General features: G+C 39.8%; 1 protein-coding gene across 5 annotated transcripts in view; it reads right to left on the reverse strand.

Annotated features, from left to right (window-relative positions):
* The window catches only part of LOC101360546 (nuclear body protein SP140-like protein), a 73,061-nt gene extending 60,523 nt beyond the window's left edge, over positions 1-12,538 (reverse strand). For all 5 annotated transcript variants that reach the window (XM_023724475.1, XM_023724474.1, XM_023724471.1 and 2 more), the window contains exon 1: positions 12,422-12,538. In XM_023724475.1, the coding sequence (XP_023580243.1) occupies positions 12,422-12,480 (59 nt within the window). In that variant the 5' untranslated portion in view covers positions 12,481-12,538. The remainder of the gene's footprint in view (positions 1-12,421) is intronic.
* Between the last annotated feature and the right edge of the window lie 1,457 nt (positions 12,539-13,995).

Below are 13,995 nucleotides of genomic sequence, written 5' to 3' on the forward strand. Positions count from 1 at the left end.
TGTTAACCAATGTCATAAAACAACATGTGTACTACTGTTTCATGAGAAACTATTTGTTCTGTAAGCCTTCACCTGAAGTACAATAAAATATATATATATAAAAAAAGAATGTTGTTGGTATTTAGATCAGGATTGCATTGTATTTGTAGATTGCTTTGGGTAGAATTGACATTTTCACAATGTTGAATCTACCTATCCACGAGCATGGTATGTTTTTCCATTTATATAGGTCTCTTTGGGTTTCTTGCAGTAGTGTTTTGTAGTTTTATTTGTATAGGTCTTTTACATCCCTGGTTAGATTGATTCCTAAGTATTTTATTTTTTTAGGGGCTATTATAAATGTTACTGTTTTCTTCATTTCCTTTTGTCATTCTCTTTATTGATGTATAGGAATCCAGCTGATCTTTGTGTGTTTGTCTTGTATCCTGCTACTCTGCTGAATCTTTCTATTAGTTCCAGTAGTTTTCTAGTGGAGTCTTTTGGGTTTTCTATATATAGTATCATATCATCCACAAATAGGGACAGTTTTATTTCTTCATTACCAATTTGAATGCCCTTTATTTCTTTTTCTTTCCTAATTGCTCTAGCTAGGACTTCCAGCACAATGTTAAATAGGAGTGGTGACAAAGGGCATCTTTGTCTTGTTCTTGTTCTCAAGGGGAATGTTTTTAGCCTCTCTCCTTTAAGAATGATTTTGGCTGTTGGTTTTGTATAGATGTTCTTTATTATGTTGAGGAATTTCCCTTATATACCTATTTTATTGAGAGTTTTTATCAGGAATGGGTGTTGGACTTGGTCAAATGCCTTTCCTGTGTTGATTGAGATGGTCATGTGATTATTTTATTTTACTTATGTGGTGGATCACGTTGATTGATTTTCTAATGTTGAACCATCCCTGTATACCTGGTATGAATCTCACTTGGTCGTGGTGTATTATTTTTTTGATATGATGCTGAATTCTACTGGCTAGAATTTTGAGAATTTTTGCATCTATATTCATGAGAGATATTGGTCTATAATTTTCTTTTTTTCTTGTGTCTTTGCCTGGTTTTGGTATCAGGGTTATGCTGGCTTCATAGAATGAATTTGGAAGTATCCCTTCCATTTCTATGTTCTGAAATAATTTGGGTAATACTGGTATAAGCTCTCCTCTGAATGTTTGGTAGAATTCTCCAGTGAAGCCATCTAGGCCAGGGTTTTTTTTTGTTGGGAGTCTTTTTAATTACCTTTTCAATCTCTTCTGTTGTTATGGATCTGTTCAGATTTTCAACTTAAGTTTGTGTTAGTTGGGGTAGGTAGTGTGTTTCTAGAAATTTGTCCATTTCCTCTAGATTTTCAAAGTACTTTGTTATGATCCTTTTTATTTCAGTTGGGTCTGTTGTAATGTCCCCCATTTCATGTCTTATTTGGGCTATTTGCCTCCTCTCCTGTTTTTCTTTTGTCAGTTTGGCCAATGGTTTGTCAATTTTGTTGATCCTTTCAAAGAACCAACATTTGGTTTTGTTGATTGTTTCTATTGTTTTTCTATTCTCTATTTTATTTATTTCTGCTCTGATCTTTATTATTTCCTTTTTCTGGTGGCTGTGGGCTTCTCTTACTGTTCTCTTTCGATTTGTTTGAGTTGTGTGGCTAATGTTTTTATTTTGATATGTGCATCTATTGCTATAAATTTTCCTCTGAGGACTGCCTTTGCTGTGTCCCAAAGGTTTTGGTATGATGTGTTTTCATTCTCATTTGATTCTAGGGATCTTTTGATTCCGTCTTTTATTCCTTCTATTACCCAGTAGTTTTTAAGCAGAGTATTTGATTTTTTTCCTTGCTCTTCCAGTTATTAATTTCTACTTTGATGGCATTGTGATTGGAGAAGATACTTTGTATTATCTCAGTGTTTTGGATTTTGTTGAGGGTTGATTTGTGGCCTAAGATGCAGTCTATTCTGGAGAATGTTCCATGTGTGTTGGAAAAGAATGTGTTCTTTGCTGCTGTTGGGTGGAGTGTTCTATATATGTCTATATAGATCTTCTGTATCTTTGTTGAGTTTCTTTCTAAATGTTCTGTCCTTTACCAAGAGTGGTATGTTGAAGTCTCCTACTATTATTGTGGAATTGTCAATTTCTCTTTTCAGTGCTGTTAGAGTTTGTTTTATGTATTTTGGAGCCCTGTTGTTGGGTGCATGGATATTTATTATGGTTATGTCTTCATGGTGGATTGTCCCTTCAATCGTCATACAATGTCCTTCTTTGTCTTTTATGGTGGATTTTTTTTTTAAAATCTATTTTATTTGAGATTAGTATTGCCACTCTGCTCTTTTTTTGGTAGCAGTTTGTTTGATATATATTTTTCCATCCTTTGAGTTTTAATAAATTTATGTCTTTGTTTCTAAGGTGTGTCTCTTGTAGACAGTGTATTGATGGGTCCTGTATTTTTATCCTCTCTGTACTGTCTGTCTCTTTAGGGGTGCATTTAAGTCATTTACATTCAGTGTGATTATTGATAGGTGTGAGTTTATTGTCATTTTTTACTGTTTTTTGTGGTGCTGATGTTTCCTTTGTTCCTCATACTCTTTTGAGCTGAATTCATTTTGTTTATTTTTTTTGTAGATTTTGTGTTTACTGAGACTTTATGTTCTTCTTCTTTATTTTGATGAGTAGGTTTGTTAACTTTCTTTGTGGTTACCTTGAAATTTATCCCTATCTTCCTAAGTTTAAACCAGTCTTTTATTACTTGATAATGCCTTGACTTCTTCTGAATTTGAAAGTTCTATACCTACACTGTTTGTTCCCTCTTTTATTGTTCTTACATTGTTGTCATTTGTGGATTGACCTTTCTGGTTCCCTGTTGTAAATTTTTTAGTTTTATTTTATCCTTGAGAGTTCCTTATCTAGGCTGGTATCTGGTTGATGCTGCCTTATGTACTGCCTTATGTGCTGATATTGTTAGCTCTGTAACTGAAGGACTCCCTTTAATAATTCTTGTAAGTTTGGTTTGGTTTTTATGTATTCCCTTAATTACTGTTTATCTGGAAATGTCCGAATTTTGTCATCATATTTGAACAAGAGTTTTACATGATATATTATTCTTGTTTGGTGGTTTTTTCTTTCAAAATGTTATATATGTCATCCCATTGCCTTCTTGCCTGCATAGTTTCTGCCGAGTAATCAGGGTTAAGTCTTATTGTTTCCCCTTTGTATGTGACTTTTCATTTTTCTTGAGCTTCTCTCAGGATTCTTTCTTAGTCTTTGGTTTTAGAGAATATGGTTATCTGTCTTGGCACTTTTTTCTTTTGGGGTCTATGCTATATGGGGTTTGTTGAGCTTCTTGGATAGTCGACTTTTCATCTTTCATGATATTAGGAAAGTTTTCTGCCAGAAAATCTTCAATGATCCTCTCTGTGTTTTCCATTTTCTCTCCCTATTCTGGAACTCTGATCACACACAAATTTTTGCTTTTGATTGTATTCCACATCATTCTCAGGGTTCCTTCATTTTTCTTTGTTCTTTTCTCTGATTTTTCGTCCAACAAAGTGGTATACAAGGATTTGTCTTCAATTTCCCCGATCCTGTCTTGCATTGTTTCTAATTTGCTCCTAAAATCTTTTATTGCAAGTACATTTCTGAAATCTTGTTGTTTATCTTTTGGATTTCTAATGGCTGTTTTTGTATGATTTCTAGTTGTTTTTTTTTTTTTTTGAAATTTTGTTCCTGTATTATTTTCCTGATTTCTTCCATTGTTTTGTCTGTTTTTCCATGATTTTGTCTTTTTTTCCCTTATTTTTGTCTGCATTTTCCTTCATCTGTTGGAGAACCCAGAATATTAGAGTTCTGAACTACCTATCAGGTAGTTCCAGTGCCTTTTCTTCTAGTGGAAGATCATCTGATTTTTTTTTGTTGTTGTTGTTGTTTGTTTGTTTTTTGCTTGTTTTCTGGAGCCACCATCTCCTGTTTTTTAAAATATGTTTTGATATTGTCTGCTGTCTCCAGGACCTGCAGAAATTATTTTCCTCATTTATTGATTGTAGATTTGATTGTTTTGTCCTGCTTTTTTGTTTTATTTGGTTATATATGGGCAGGCCGGCTGTGTCTGTTTTGTTGCTTGCTCACCTGTGGGCCCGATACTTCTCACCACCTTGTCCAAGTGGACAGGGCTGATCACTCAGCTATGATGCAGCATGGTGGGTTCAGTGGGGGTAGAGGGGCAGGGGTGGGTAGTTTGTGGCACAAACTGGGGGTGACTGGGGCGGGCTGGGGCAGTGCAGGGCGGGGTCCAGGGGACCACATCAGTACTGCTTGGGGGCATGGCACTCGGCACACAGTGCAGATAGGCAGAAGCGAAAGGAGAGGATGTGATGTGTGGAACTAAGTGAGTGTGTGAAAGAAGAGAAAGAAGAAAGAGAAAGACCAAAAAATTTTAAAAAAGTGAAAAACGAAGTAGAAAAAAATAATTAAAAAAGAAGGAAATAAAATGGCAGTGTGGTAGGATTCAGCTGGTGGGTGTGGGGCAGACCTGTGAGGCTGTGTGCTGGTGGCTTTCTAGCTGAGTAGTGTGGCTCGGTGGGTCGAGAAGCAGCATGGGTGGTGCATGGGGCTAGGTGGGCTAGAGAAAGGAAAGGAAAGAGGAGAGAAGGAAAAGAAACCAACAAGTAAACAAACAAATAAAAAAATAAAAACAAAAAAAATATGGTGGTGTGGGGGCCAGTCATTGGGGGCGGGGCAGAATGAGCGTGTTGGCAAGCTGATGTTTCTTTCACCGGGTTGCACAGCACGACCCATCAGGAAGGGGTGGAGATGGTGCAGGGCCTAGTTGGGAGGGAGAAGGAAAAAGAGAAAAGATAAATTAAATAATATGGCTCTGAGGGAGCTGGCCTTTGGGGGCAGCACAGACCTGGAGAGGCTGTGTGCCAGAGGCTCTCCAGCCAAGCGAGCGGTACAGAACAGCCCACCAAGAAGTTGGTGATGGCGCACAGGGCTGGGTGGATGGGAGAAAGGAAAGGAAGGAAAGGAGAGAGAGAGAGAGAGAGAGAGACAAGAAACAAAAACAAACAGAAAAATAGACCCAAAAAAACCCCAAACAAACAGTAATAAAATGGCACTGAGAGAGCCAGTCAGTGACAGTGGCACAGACCTGGGGAGGCCACTCACAGTGACTCTTCAACTGAGCTGTGCAGCACTTCCCCTCCAGAAGGGGTGGGAGTGGTGTACAAGGCTAGATGGGCAGGAGAAAGGAAAGGAGAGAGAGAGAAGAAACAGAAAAAAGAAGAAAAGAAGAGGAACAAAGCAAACAAACCAAAAAATTACACCCGGTCAAGAAGGGGAGGGGATGGCTCGTGGGGCTAGCTGAACAGGAGAAAGGAAAGGAAGGAAGGGAGAGAGAGAGAGAAGCAACAGAAAAAGCCCAAAAAACAAACAAATGAACAAGAACAACAAAAACAAACAAACAAACAAGAACAAAGCAAATAATCCAAAAAAATCACAGCCCTTCAAGAAGGGAAGAGGATGGCACATGGGGCTAGCTGGGCAGGAGAAAGGAAAGGAAGGAAGGGAGAGAGAGAGACACACACACACACACAAAAAGCCAAAAAAAAAATAAATCAAAAAACAAAGAAACAAAAATACAAACTAAAACAAACAAATAAAAAATGGCACTGAAGGGGCCAGCTGGTGGAGGCAGGGCAGACCCTGCGGCAGTGAGCTAGCATCTCTCCAGCTGAGAAACCATGGCCTGTTGGCAAGCAGTGGAAGCCACATAGAAGGAAGAAGGATGGGGGTGGGAAAGTGTGTATCCCTGGTTACTGGGTGTTCTGTCTCCTGCTGGGAGCTCCCTGTCTGGTGTTCTTTGGTGGCTGTAGCCCAGGATGAATCCGACCACATTAGCTGGTATGGGATCTCCACTCCGTAACTTTCCTTGTTCTCTGTGCTCTGTCAGTTTCTTATTCCATTCAGTGCTTTATCAAATTCTTTATCCCTTCATTTGGTACTTAGGGTTCCAGGATTGATGTTTGTATCTGTTTTACTTAGTTTTTTGGGTCTTTGCTGCAGAGGGATGGCATGGTGCTTCTGTCTATAGTGCCTGCTGGCTCCACCTAGGTCACACATTTTTCAATATTATTTCCTTCTGGGCAAAGCTAAGATTGTGTAAGTTATATGTGTCACTTTGGCAGAAGAATTCAGAGCTGGCACCATGCTAGTCACGGCATGGTGACTGGCAATATTTCAGACGCCAGCTGCTCATCATCCAGTGGCCAGGATGAGGGTTCCCTGAAGCAGAGACTCACTGGATCGCCTGATATTTTGAAGTTGTTTGTTCCTATGGCTGTGAATTTTAGAATCTGAGATGCTGGCTTATCTGAATTGGGTGACTTCAGACCTAAATTAAAAACTCCATTCTGAATTAAACTAAGATTTTCATTTCTACTCTTCTAAAGAGTCAAAGTTTTACTGCTTGAAAAACAAAGAAGACAGAAGTAAAAGTTTCTAACCTACATAGAGATTTACTCAGTGCCTCTTAAGACTGTTTATGTAGCTGGCCCCAGAAAATTGCCTTGGTGAACTGAAGGTTAGAAGATAAAACTGATATGTTAAATGAATTTAGAACCTGTAAATAATTTTATAGCCAAGATAGGTATATATCAAGTCTTAGGTCCACATCCTGACTCCCATATTAAATCTTTGCTCTCTGGGATTTTTCCACTTTATTTCTTTGTAAATTTTAAACAAGGTAGAGACTCAGTTTGTTAAATAAGGAGGTAGATCTCAGCTATAAAATCTTGACTGTCTGTAACACAAAGAGTGCAGAGATTTGAGCTTTAACTTATGTAAATAAACTTGCTATCTTGACTGCTCTCAGGCAATAAACTCGGTGAATGCCTGGGCCCTAACTTACTCCCTCTTAGTCAAATGGGCAATGTTTACATTTCAAAAGGCTTCAGATTTAGAGCTGATTTAATCTTCACTCTTTCCAAACTAATAGTCGACTTTACATTCTAAGGGCTCCAACTAGGTTTGACTCAGCCTACAATCCATCACTAACCCCCCACATCAAGAATGTTTATACGTGTCACTTTAGAAATATAGTCTTAGTCAAATTGTATCAGGAATAAGAGATTTGTGTTAAGCTAGAAATTGATGTTAGAAAAGTTTGTAGTTTGACAACCCCTTGTAAATTTCTCCTTCCCCTGTATGCTGTTTGATATGAAACCATTTGCATTTGTATAGTCTGCCTGTTAAATACTCTGCTATTCTACCTGGAAGGCAGAACACACACTGCGGTCTTTTGTATGCCATATATTTCTCTATTTTGTGAAATGAAATTATTCCTTCAATAAAATTTTTGTTTTGATTTCTAAAGGAGTGTCAGTCTAGTGTTTACATCAGGACATTCCCATAGAATAATCTACCCCATTCTTACTGATACACTGTCTGAAAAAGCTATCTGATGATGTACTATAATAACAAAATCAAGAAACCAGTACCAGCAAAGTTCTGTTACCAAAGAAGTGGAAGACATCATTAAAACAAGTTAAAATACTGTCGTGCATTGAATTGTGCCCACCAAAAATATGTGTCAACTTGCTTAGGCCATGATTCACAGTATTGTGTGGTTGTCCTCCATTTTGTGATTGTAATTTTATGTTAAAGAGGATTAGGGTGAGATTGTAACACCCCTACTAAGGTCACATCCCTGATCCAATGTAAAGGTAGTTTCCCTGGGGTGTGGCCTGCACCACCTTTTATCTTACAAGAAATAAAAGGAAAGGAAACAAGTGGGGTGAGGGGGAACTCATATTACCAAGAAAGCAGTGCCAGGAGCAGAGTGTGTCGTTTGAAGCTGGGGTTCCTGTGTGGAGAAGCTCCTAGTCTAGGGGAAGATTGATGACAAGGACCTTTCTCCAGAACTGACAGAGAAAGCCTTCCCCTGGAGCTGACACCCTGAATTTGGAATTCTAGCCTACTAGACTGTGAGAAAATAATTTTCTCTTTGTTAAAGCCATCCACTTGTGGTATTTCTGTTATAGCAGCACTAGATAACTAAGACAAATACTGATGTCTACAAATTGTAAATTCTATTTTAATGCACATCTCAAAAAATTATTTTAGAACAATGATTCTCAAAGTGTGGTCCAGGGGCCCCAGAACCCCCAGGATCTGCAAGACTTTTTTAGGGCGTTGCCAAGGTCAAAACTATTTTTATAATAATACTAATATGTTATTTGCCCTTTTTCTCTCTCATTCACTAATGAGTGTTTGGTGGAGTTTTCCAGAGGCTATGAGGCCTGTGATATTGTAACAGATTCAATGCAAAGCAGATATGAGACTCCAACTGTCTTCTACTGAGCCAGATAATAGATTTAGAAAAATGTGAAGCAATGCTAATCTTCTTACTGACTGATTCTCTTTAAAAGCATACTTTCATGCAAAATAACTATATTTTAAAAGAGACTCAAAGTATGTTATTTATGTTAAGAAGCAACGAGCTTATCATTTTTACTGAATAAATAAATATTCTTAAATGTTCAAGCTTTTCATTTCTAATATGTAAATATCAATAGATATAACCCACATGAACAAAGTCTTTGTCTTTGGGGTTCTCGACAATTTTTAAGAATATAAATGGATCCTGAGAACAAACAGATTAAGAACCACTGTTCTAGATAGAGAGGATATATACTAATATAATAATAACATAATAATTTAATCTAAAACTTCAGATTATATAAACAAACTTTAAAACTAGAGTAGGGCAATTAAAATAACTGGGTTGAATTACTTGTTTCAAAAAGGTAAACTCAGATGACATGGTTCCACATAGAATATTACAATTTAGGAAAACGTATGTTAGAGGATTCACTGGAAAACCTAAAAGTAACTAATAGAGTCAAAATGGGACTATATCTCTTACAAAAGAATGAAAAATAAAGAAACATAATCTGTTTTCCTTGAACAGAGAAAACAAAGTAAACAAAGAGGCATAAGATATAAAAAGTACCCCAAAATCATAAGGAAGAAGAGCAAAAAAATCACTGTGGTCGAGTCAACTCTAGTGATGCATGTGTTTATCAGAGCAGAACTGTGATCCATAGGGTTTTCAATGACTGATTTTTCAGATGTAGATCACCAGGTCTTTCTTTCAAGGAGCCTCTGTTATAGCAGCCGAGTGTGTTAACCATTTGCACCTCCCAGAGACTCTGTCTTAGTTATCTAGTGCTGCTATAACAGAAATACCACAGGTGGATAGCTTTAACTAACAGAAATTTATTCTCTCACAGTCTAGGAGGCTAGAAGTCCAAATTCAGGGCACCAGCTCCAGGGAAAACTTTCTTTTTGTGTCGGTTCTGGAGGAAGGTCCCTGTCATCAATCTTCCCCTGGTCTAGGAGCTTCTCAGCACAGGGACCCCGGGTCTAAAGGACGCACTCTGCTCCTGGCGCTTCTTTCTTGGTGGTGTGAGGTCCCTCTCTTCTCTGCTTGTTTCTCTCTTGTTTCTCTCTTTTATATCTCAGAAGAGATTGACTCAAGATACAACCTAATCCTGTACATTGAGTCCAGCCCCATTAACATAACTGTCTCTAATAATGCCTCATTAACATCATAGAGCTTAGAATTTACAAACACACAGGATAATCACATCAGATCACAAAATGGTGGACAACCACACAATACTGGGAACCATGGCCTAGCCAAGTTGACACACATTTTTGGGGGACACAATTCAATCCATAAAAGACTCCAAATACAAAGATACATGTCATGTAAAGCACATTAAATGACCATTTTAGAGTATAAATGGTCAAAATAGAATCTAACTTTAAGAAACACAACAAAGACGAAATGACATTAAATATGTTAAAAGTCAAAGATGGTCAACTTACGTTAAGCAAATGCAAACAAGACAGAAAGCAAAATTCATGGTATATGGATTTTAAAAGTAAAATTTAAGATTACTAATGAACAAATCTTTCATGGATGTTAAAAATCATTTCAGTTTCCTTCTTTAACTCATCAGGCTTTTTTTTTTTTGTTGGTTTGTTTTATTTATTTATTTTTATTGTACTTTAGATGAAGGTTTACAGAACACATTAGTTTCTCATTAAACAGTTAGTACACATATTGTTTTATCACATTGGTTAACAATCCCACAACATGCCAACACTCTCCCCTTCTCGAAATGGGTTCCCTATTACCAGCTTTCCTGTCCCTTCCTGCCTTCTAGTCTTTGTCCCTGGGCTGGTGTGCCCCTTTAGTCTTGTTTTGTTTTATGGGCCTGTCTAATCTTTGGCTGAAGGGTGAACCTCAGGAGTGACTTCAGTACTGAGCTAAAAGGGTGTCCGGGGGCCATACTCTCAGGGTTTCTCCAGTCTCTCTCAGGCCAGTAAGTCTGGTCTTTTTTTGTGAGTTAGAATTTTGTTCTACATTTTTCTCCAGCTCTGTCCAGGACTCTCTATTGTGATCTCATCAGGCATATGTTTAAAAAAGGAAGAAAAATATATAGGATCTAAGTAAAAAAAAACAAGCAAAATTAACAATGCTTGGCCTTAAACACTCAACAACATACTATGTATTTAACCCTGAATTAGTCTAAATCAACAGTAATAAGAAGAAATCGAACAGGTTACATTCTCTGTCTATGAAACAACATTACAGTAAATCCAAATTTTAAAACAAAAAAAAAGATTTTTAAAATAATTTATAGAGATTTAGGAAGTTTGTTATCCTGATTTCAGCTCTAGCACGTAAAGAGCTTGGAACTTGACACTCCCATCCTCACAACAAGAAAAAAGTTGAACAAATTAAAATTAGTGACTTTTCTTGTACACATCTGAGAATTGAAGTCACAGAGCAAACCGTCACCCCGAATTCTGGAGAGACAGGTGACCCGGAGAAGCACAGCCAATATCAGCTTGCCTGGAGCAGAAGCCACTGGAGCCATACACTGGTGGACATACTGAAATAGTAAGTTTGATGAATTGCAGGGACCAGAATGTGAACTAGCATGAGAATGAGAACCTCCTGGGGGCCACAATTTCAGGGGGCTCTCAAACGGTTATGGGTTTTACCTCCAGAAGCTCTACCACGTTCTCACAGTGAAAAGCTAAGAAAAATCGCTCATGGTTCTGGCAGGGAGAGGGTTAGAGAACCCTTTTTGAAATATCTCAGGACTTTCTCCACAACAGAGGCCTGTTCTCCAAGGGAAAACAAAGCCTTATCTGACCTGGGAAAGGACAATTGCCAAACTCCAATCCCTTTTAGCCTGGCTGTCTCAACTAAATGGTGAGGTCCAAAAACAAAAACCCTCTGCGTGGAGTTGAGTCCATTCTGAATCATCGTGACTCTCTAGGACAGAGTAGAACTGCCCCATAGGGTTTCCAAGGCTGTAAAACTTTATGGAAGCAGACTGCCACATCTTTTTACGTAGGAGAGGCTGGTGGGTTTGAAATGTCAACCTTTTGGTTAGCAGCTGAGAGCTCTAACCACTGAGACACCAGGGATCCTCTGAGGAGACTAGGGAAGAGAAAATTTTTCCATACAGTTTTACACTTTTTAAATTTTTAAAAACAACAACATATTACTGTATATGCATTTGTCTTATATTTATAAAAAAAAAAAAAGCTCTCATCCTTCTAATACCCCTTTCCCTCTAAAAGAGCAGTCTACACTCACCACCTGTTTGCATCTGCCTGTGTCAGGCCCTGTCCACTTTCACTTCCTCCTGCCAAGTGTTCAGAGGCAATGAGTCAAACCTGGGGCTCAGGGCTGCAGAGATGGGCTCAGAGCAGAGCTGGCCTCCAACCACGTGGGCTGGACAGAGTTTGAAAATGTCAGATATTTGGTTTGGATTTCAATTGTTCTAAAAAGATCTTTTCTGGCCAGAGCTGTCATTTGGGGTGGGGATAAAGGAGGCCTGGGGGAAATGACAGGGTTCAGAGATCATGAGGAAACATCCAGTGCCGCAGCAAAGCCTCAGAAAGAACCCCAGAGTTCAAATGGTGCCAGCCCAGCGGGGTAGCGGTTACAAGGAAGGAAGAGGAAGGAAGAAGAAAGAAGCAGGTGATGTGAATCAGGGTGGTCTTAAGTTTCCCCAGCAGCTACCCCACTGCAGTGTTAAAAATCTGATGTCCTCGTTCTTTTTCTATCTCCTTCTATTACATAGCTGTGGAATGAGGCTGGGTAGAAATAAACAACAAATGAAAATGCTGACATTACATGAAATGAAGCAGCCCTGGTGGTGCGATGGTTAAGTACTGGGCTGCTAACCCAGCCAGTGGCTCTGTTGGAGAAAGACCTGGCGATCTGCTCCTGTAAAGAGTACAGCCTAGAAAACCCTGTGGGGTAATTCTACTCTATCACACGGGTGGCTATGAGCTGAACTTGAAGGCACCCAAGAAAAACAACAATCAGAGATAAAGGACAAGGAGAGATGAAGACTAACCTGACGCTGAGGTCGCTGCCCCCACCTGCCATCTTCCGCTCCTGGCCCTGCTGAGCCATGGAGCCGGGCCTAGGGTCATGCCCAGTGAGGAAGTAAAGCACCAGCTCTAACTGCTCTCCTCAGCTCTGACAAAAAAGTCGACCAACAGCCCCGCCTTGCAGAAAAGAATTGCCTAACAGTATGACGTGACTGCACAGAGAAGCTTGCCCGCCCTCCCTCCCTCCAATCTCCAAGACGTTTCTCAGCCCCAGGGAGGAGGAGCAGGGCCCAGCTCCAAGAGTGCAAGGAAGACAGGGGACCATTTGTTCATGCAAAGGTTGAAGTTGTTTCTAGGTGAGGTGGCAAAGTTACACGGTGTTATGGATTGAATTGTGTCCCCTCAAAAGATATACTGACTCCTAACCCTGGTACCTGTGAGTGTGACTTTGTTTGGAAATAGGGCCTGTGAAGATGTTAATCAGTGAAGTTAACAGGAGGTCATGCTGGAGAAGGGAGGGTCCTAATCCAATAGCATGAGTGTCCTTGTAAAAAGAGGAGAAGAGACACAGATGCACAGGGAGACCCCATGTGATGGTGGAATCGGAGATTAGAGTGATGCGGCTACAAGCCAAGGAATGCCAATGATCGCCGGCCATCGCCAGGAGCTAGGAGAGAGACATGGAACAGGTTCTCTCCCAGAGCCCTCAGAAGGACTCAACATGGCTGACAACCTGATTCTGGACTCCCAACCCCTAGAACTAGGAGACAATAAATTTCTGTTCTTATAAGCTACCCAATTTGTTCTTGTATTTGTTAGGACAGTAACAACATATAGGACACTAACACATATGGGGAGGAAGTGCTCCGTGTTGGCCCCTTCCCCTTGCCCGCATGGTTGTGGGCAGGATAAGAGAAAACCACACTTTTCAAATCTGCTCTCAGGCCTATGGGCTGCCCGGGCACATTGGTGAACCTCGATGGGCGAGTTAGGCCTCTGGCGCTCAGATATGGGGCTGGGGAGAGCCGAAATGCCTGCTTTATCAACCTGGGAGGATGTTCTTAGCTTTCTGGAAAGCAGCCAGGGAAGAAACAGAGAACTCTCCCAGCTAATGCAATCAAAGCAAGTGCCGAGTCTGGGCAGAGAAGTCTAATGTTCAATTTTAAGTTTTCATGCACACAGAGCCAGGTTACAACTGCAGCCAGGGGCGATTAAAAAACTGAGCTTCGAATATTTCACTGAAATCTTCGAGAGGGCAATAGGCTTCTCACCAGATGGGGAAAGGGGTTGAACTGAGATTGTCCAGACCTTAAATCACAGGGTGATCTGGTCGGCAGGCGTATTACACTTATGTTTGTATACTTTTTTTTCACTTATCCAGCCATCATTTTGCAAAGGATTTGAAGCAACTTACAAAAACACACTGTATCAGTACATACACGAAAGATACAGAAATGGGAGCAAAGGGCGAATAAAGGGCGGGGGTGGGGGGCATAAAACAGACCAAAAAACAAAAACCAAACCCTTTGCCATTGAGTTGATTCCAACTCATAGCAACCCCATAAGACAGAGTAGAACTGCCCCTTAGGGTTTCCAA

This window comes from Trichechus manatus, unplaced genomic scaffold (genome assembly GCF_000243295.1).
Source record: "Trichechus manatus latirostris isolate Lorelei unplaced genomic scaffold, TriManLat1.0 scaffold00249, whole genome shotgun sequence".
Classification (NCBI taxonomy): Eukaryota; Metazoa; Chordata; class Mammalia; order Sirenia; family Trichechidae; genus Trichechus; species Trichechus manatus.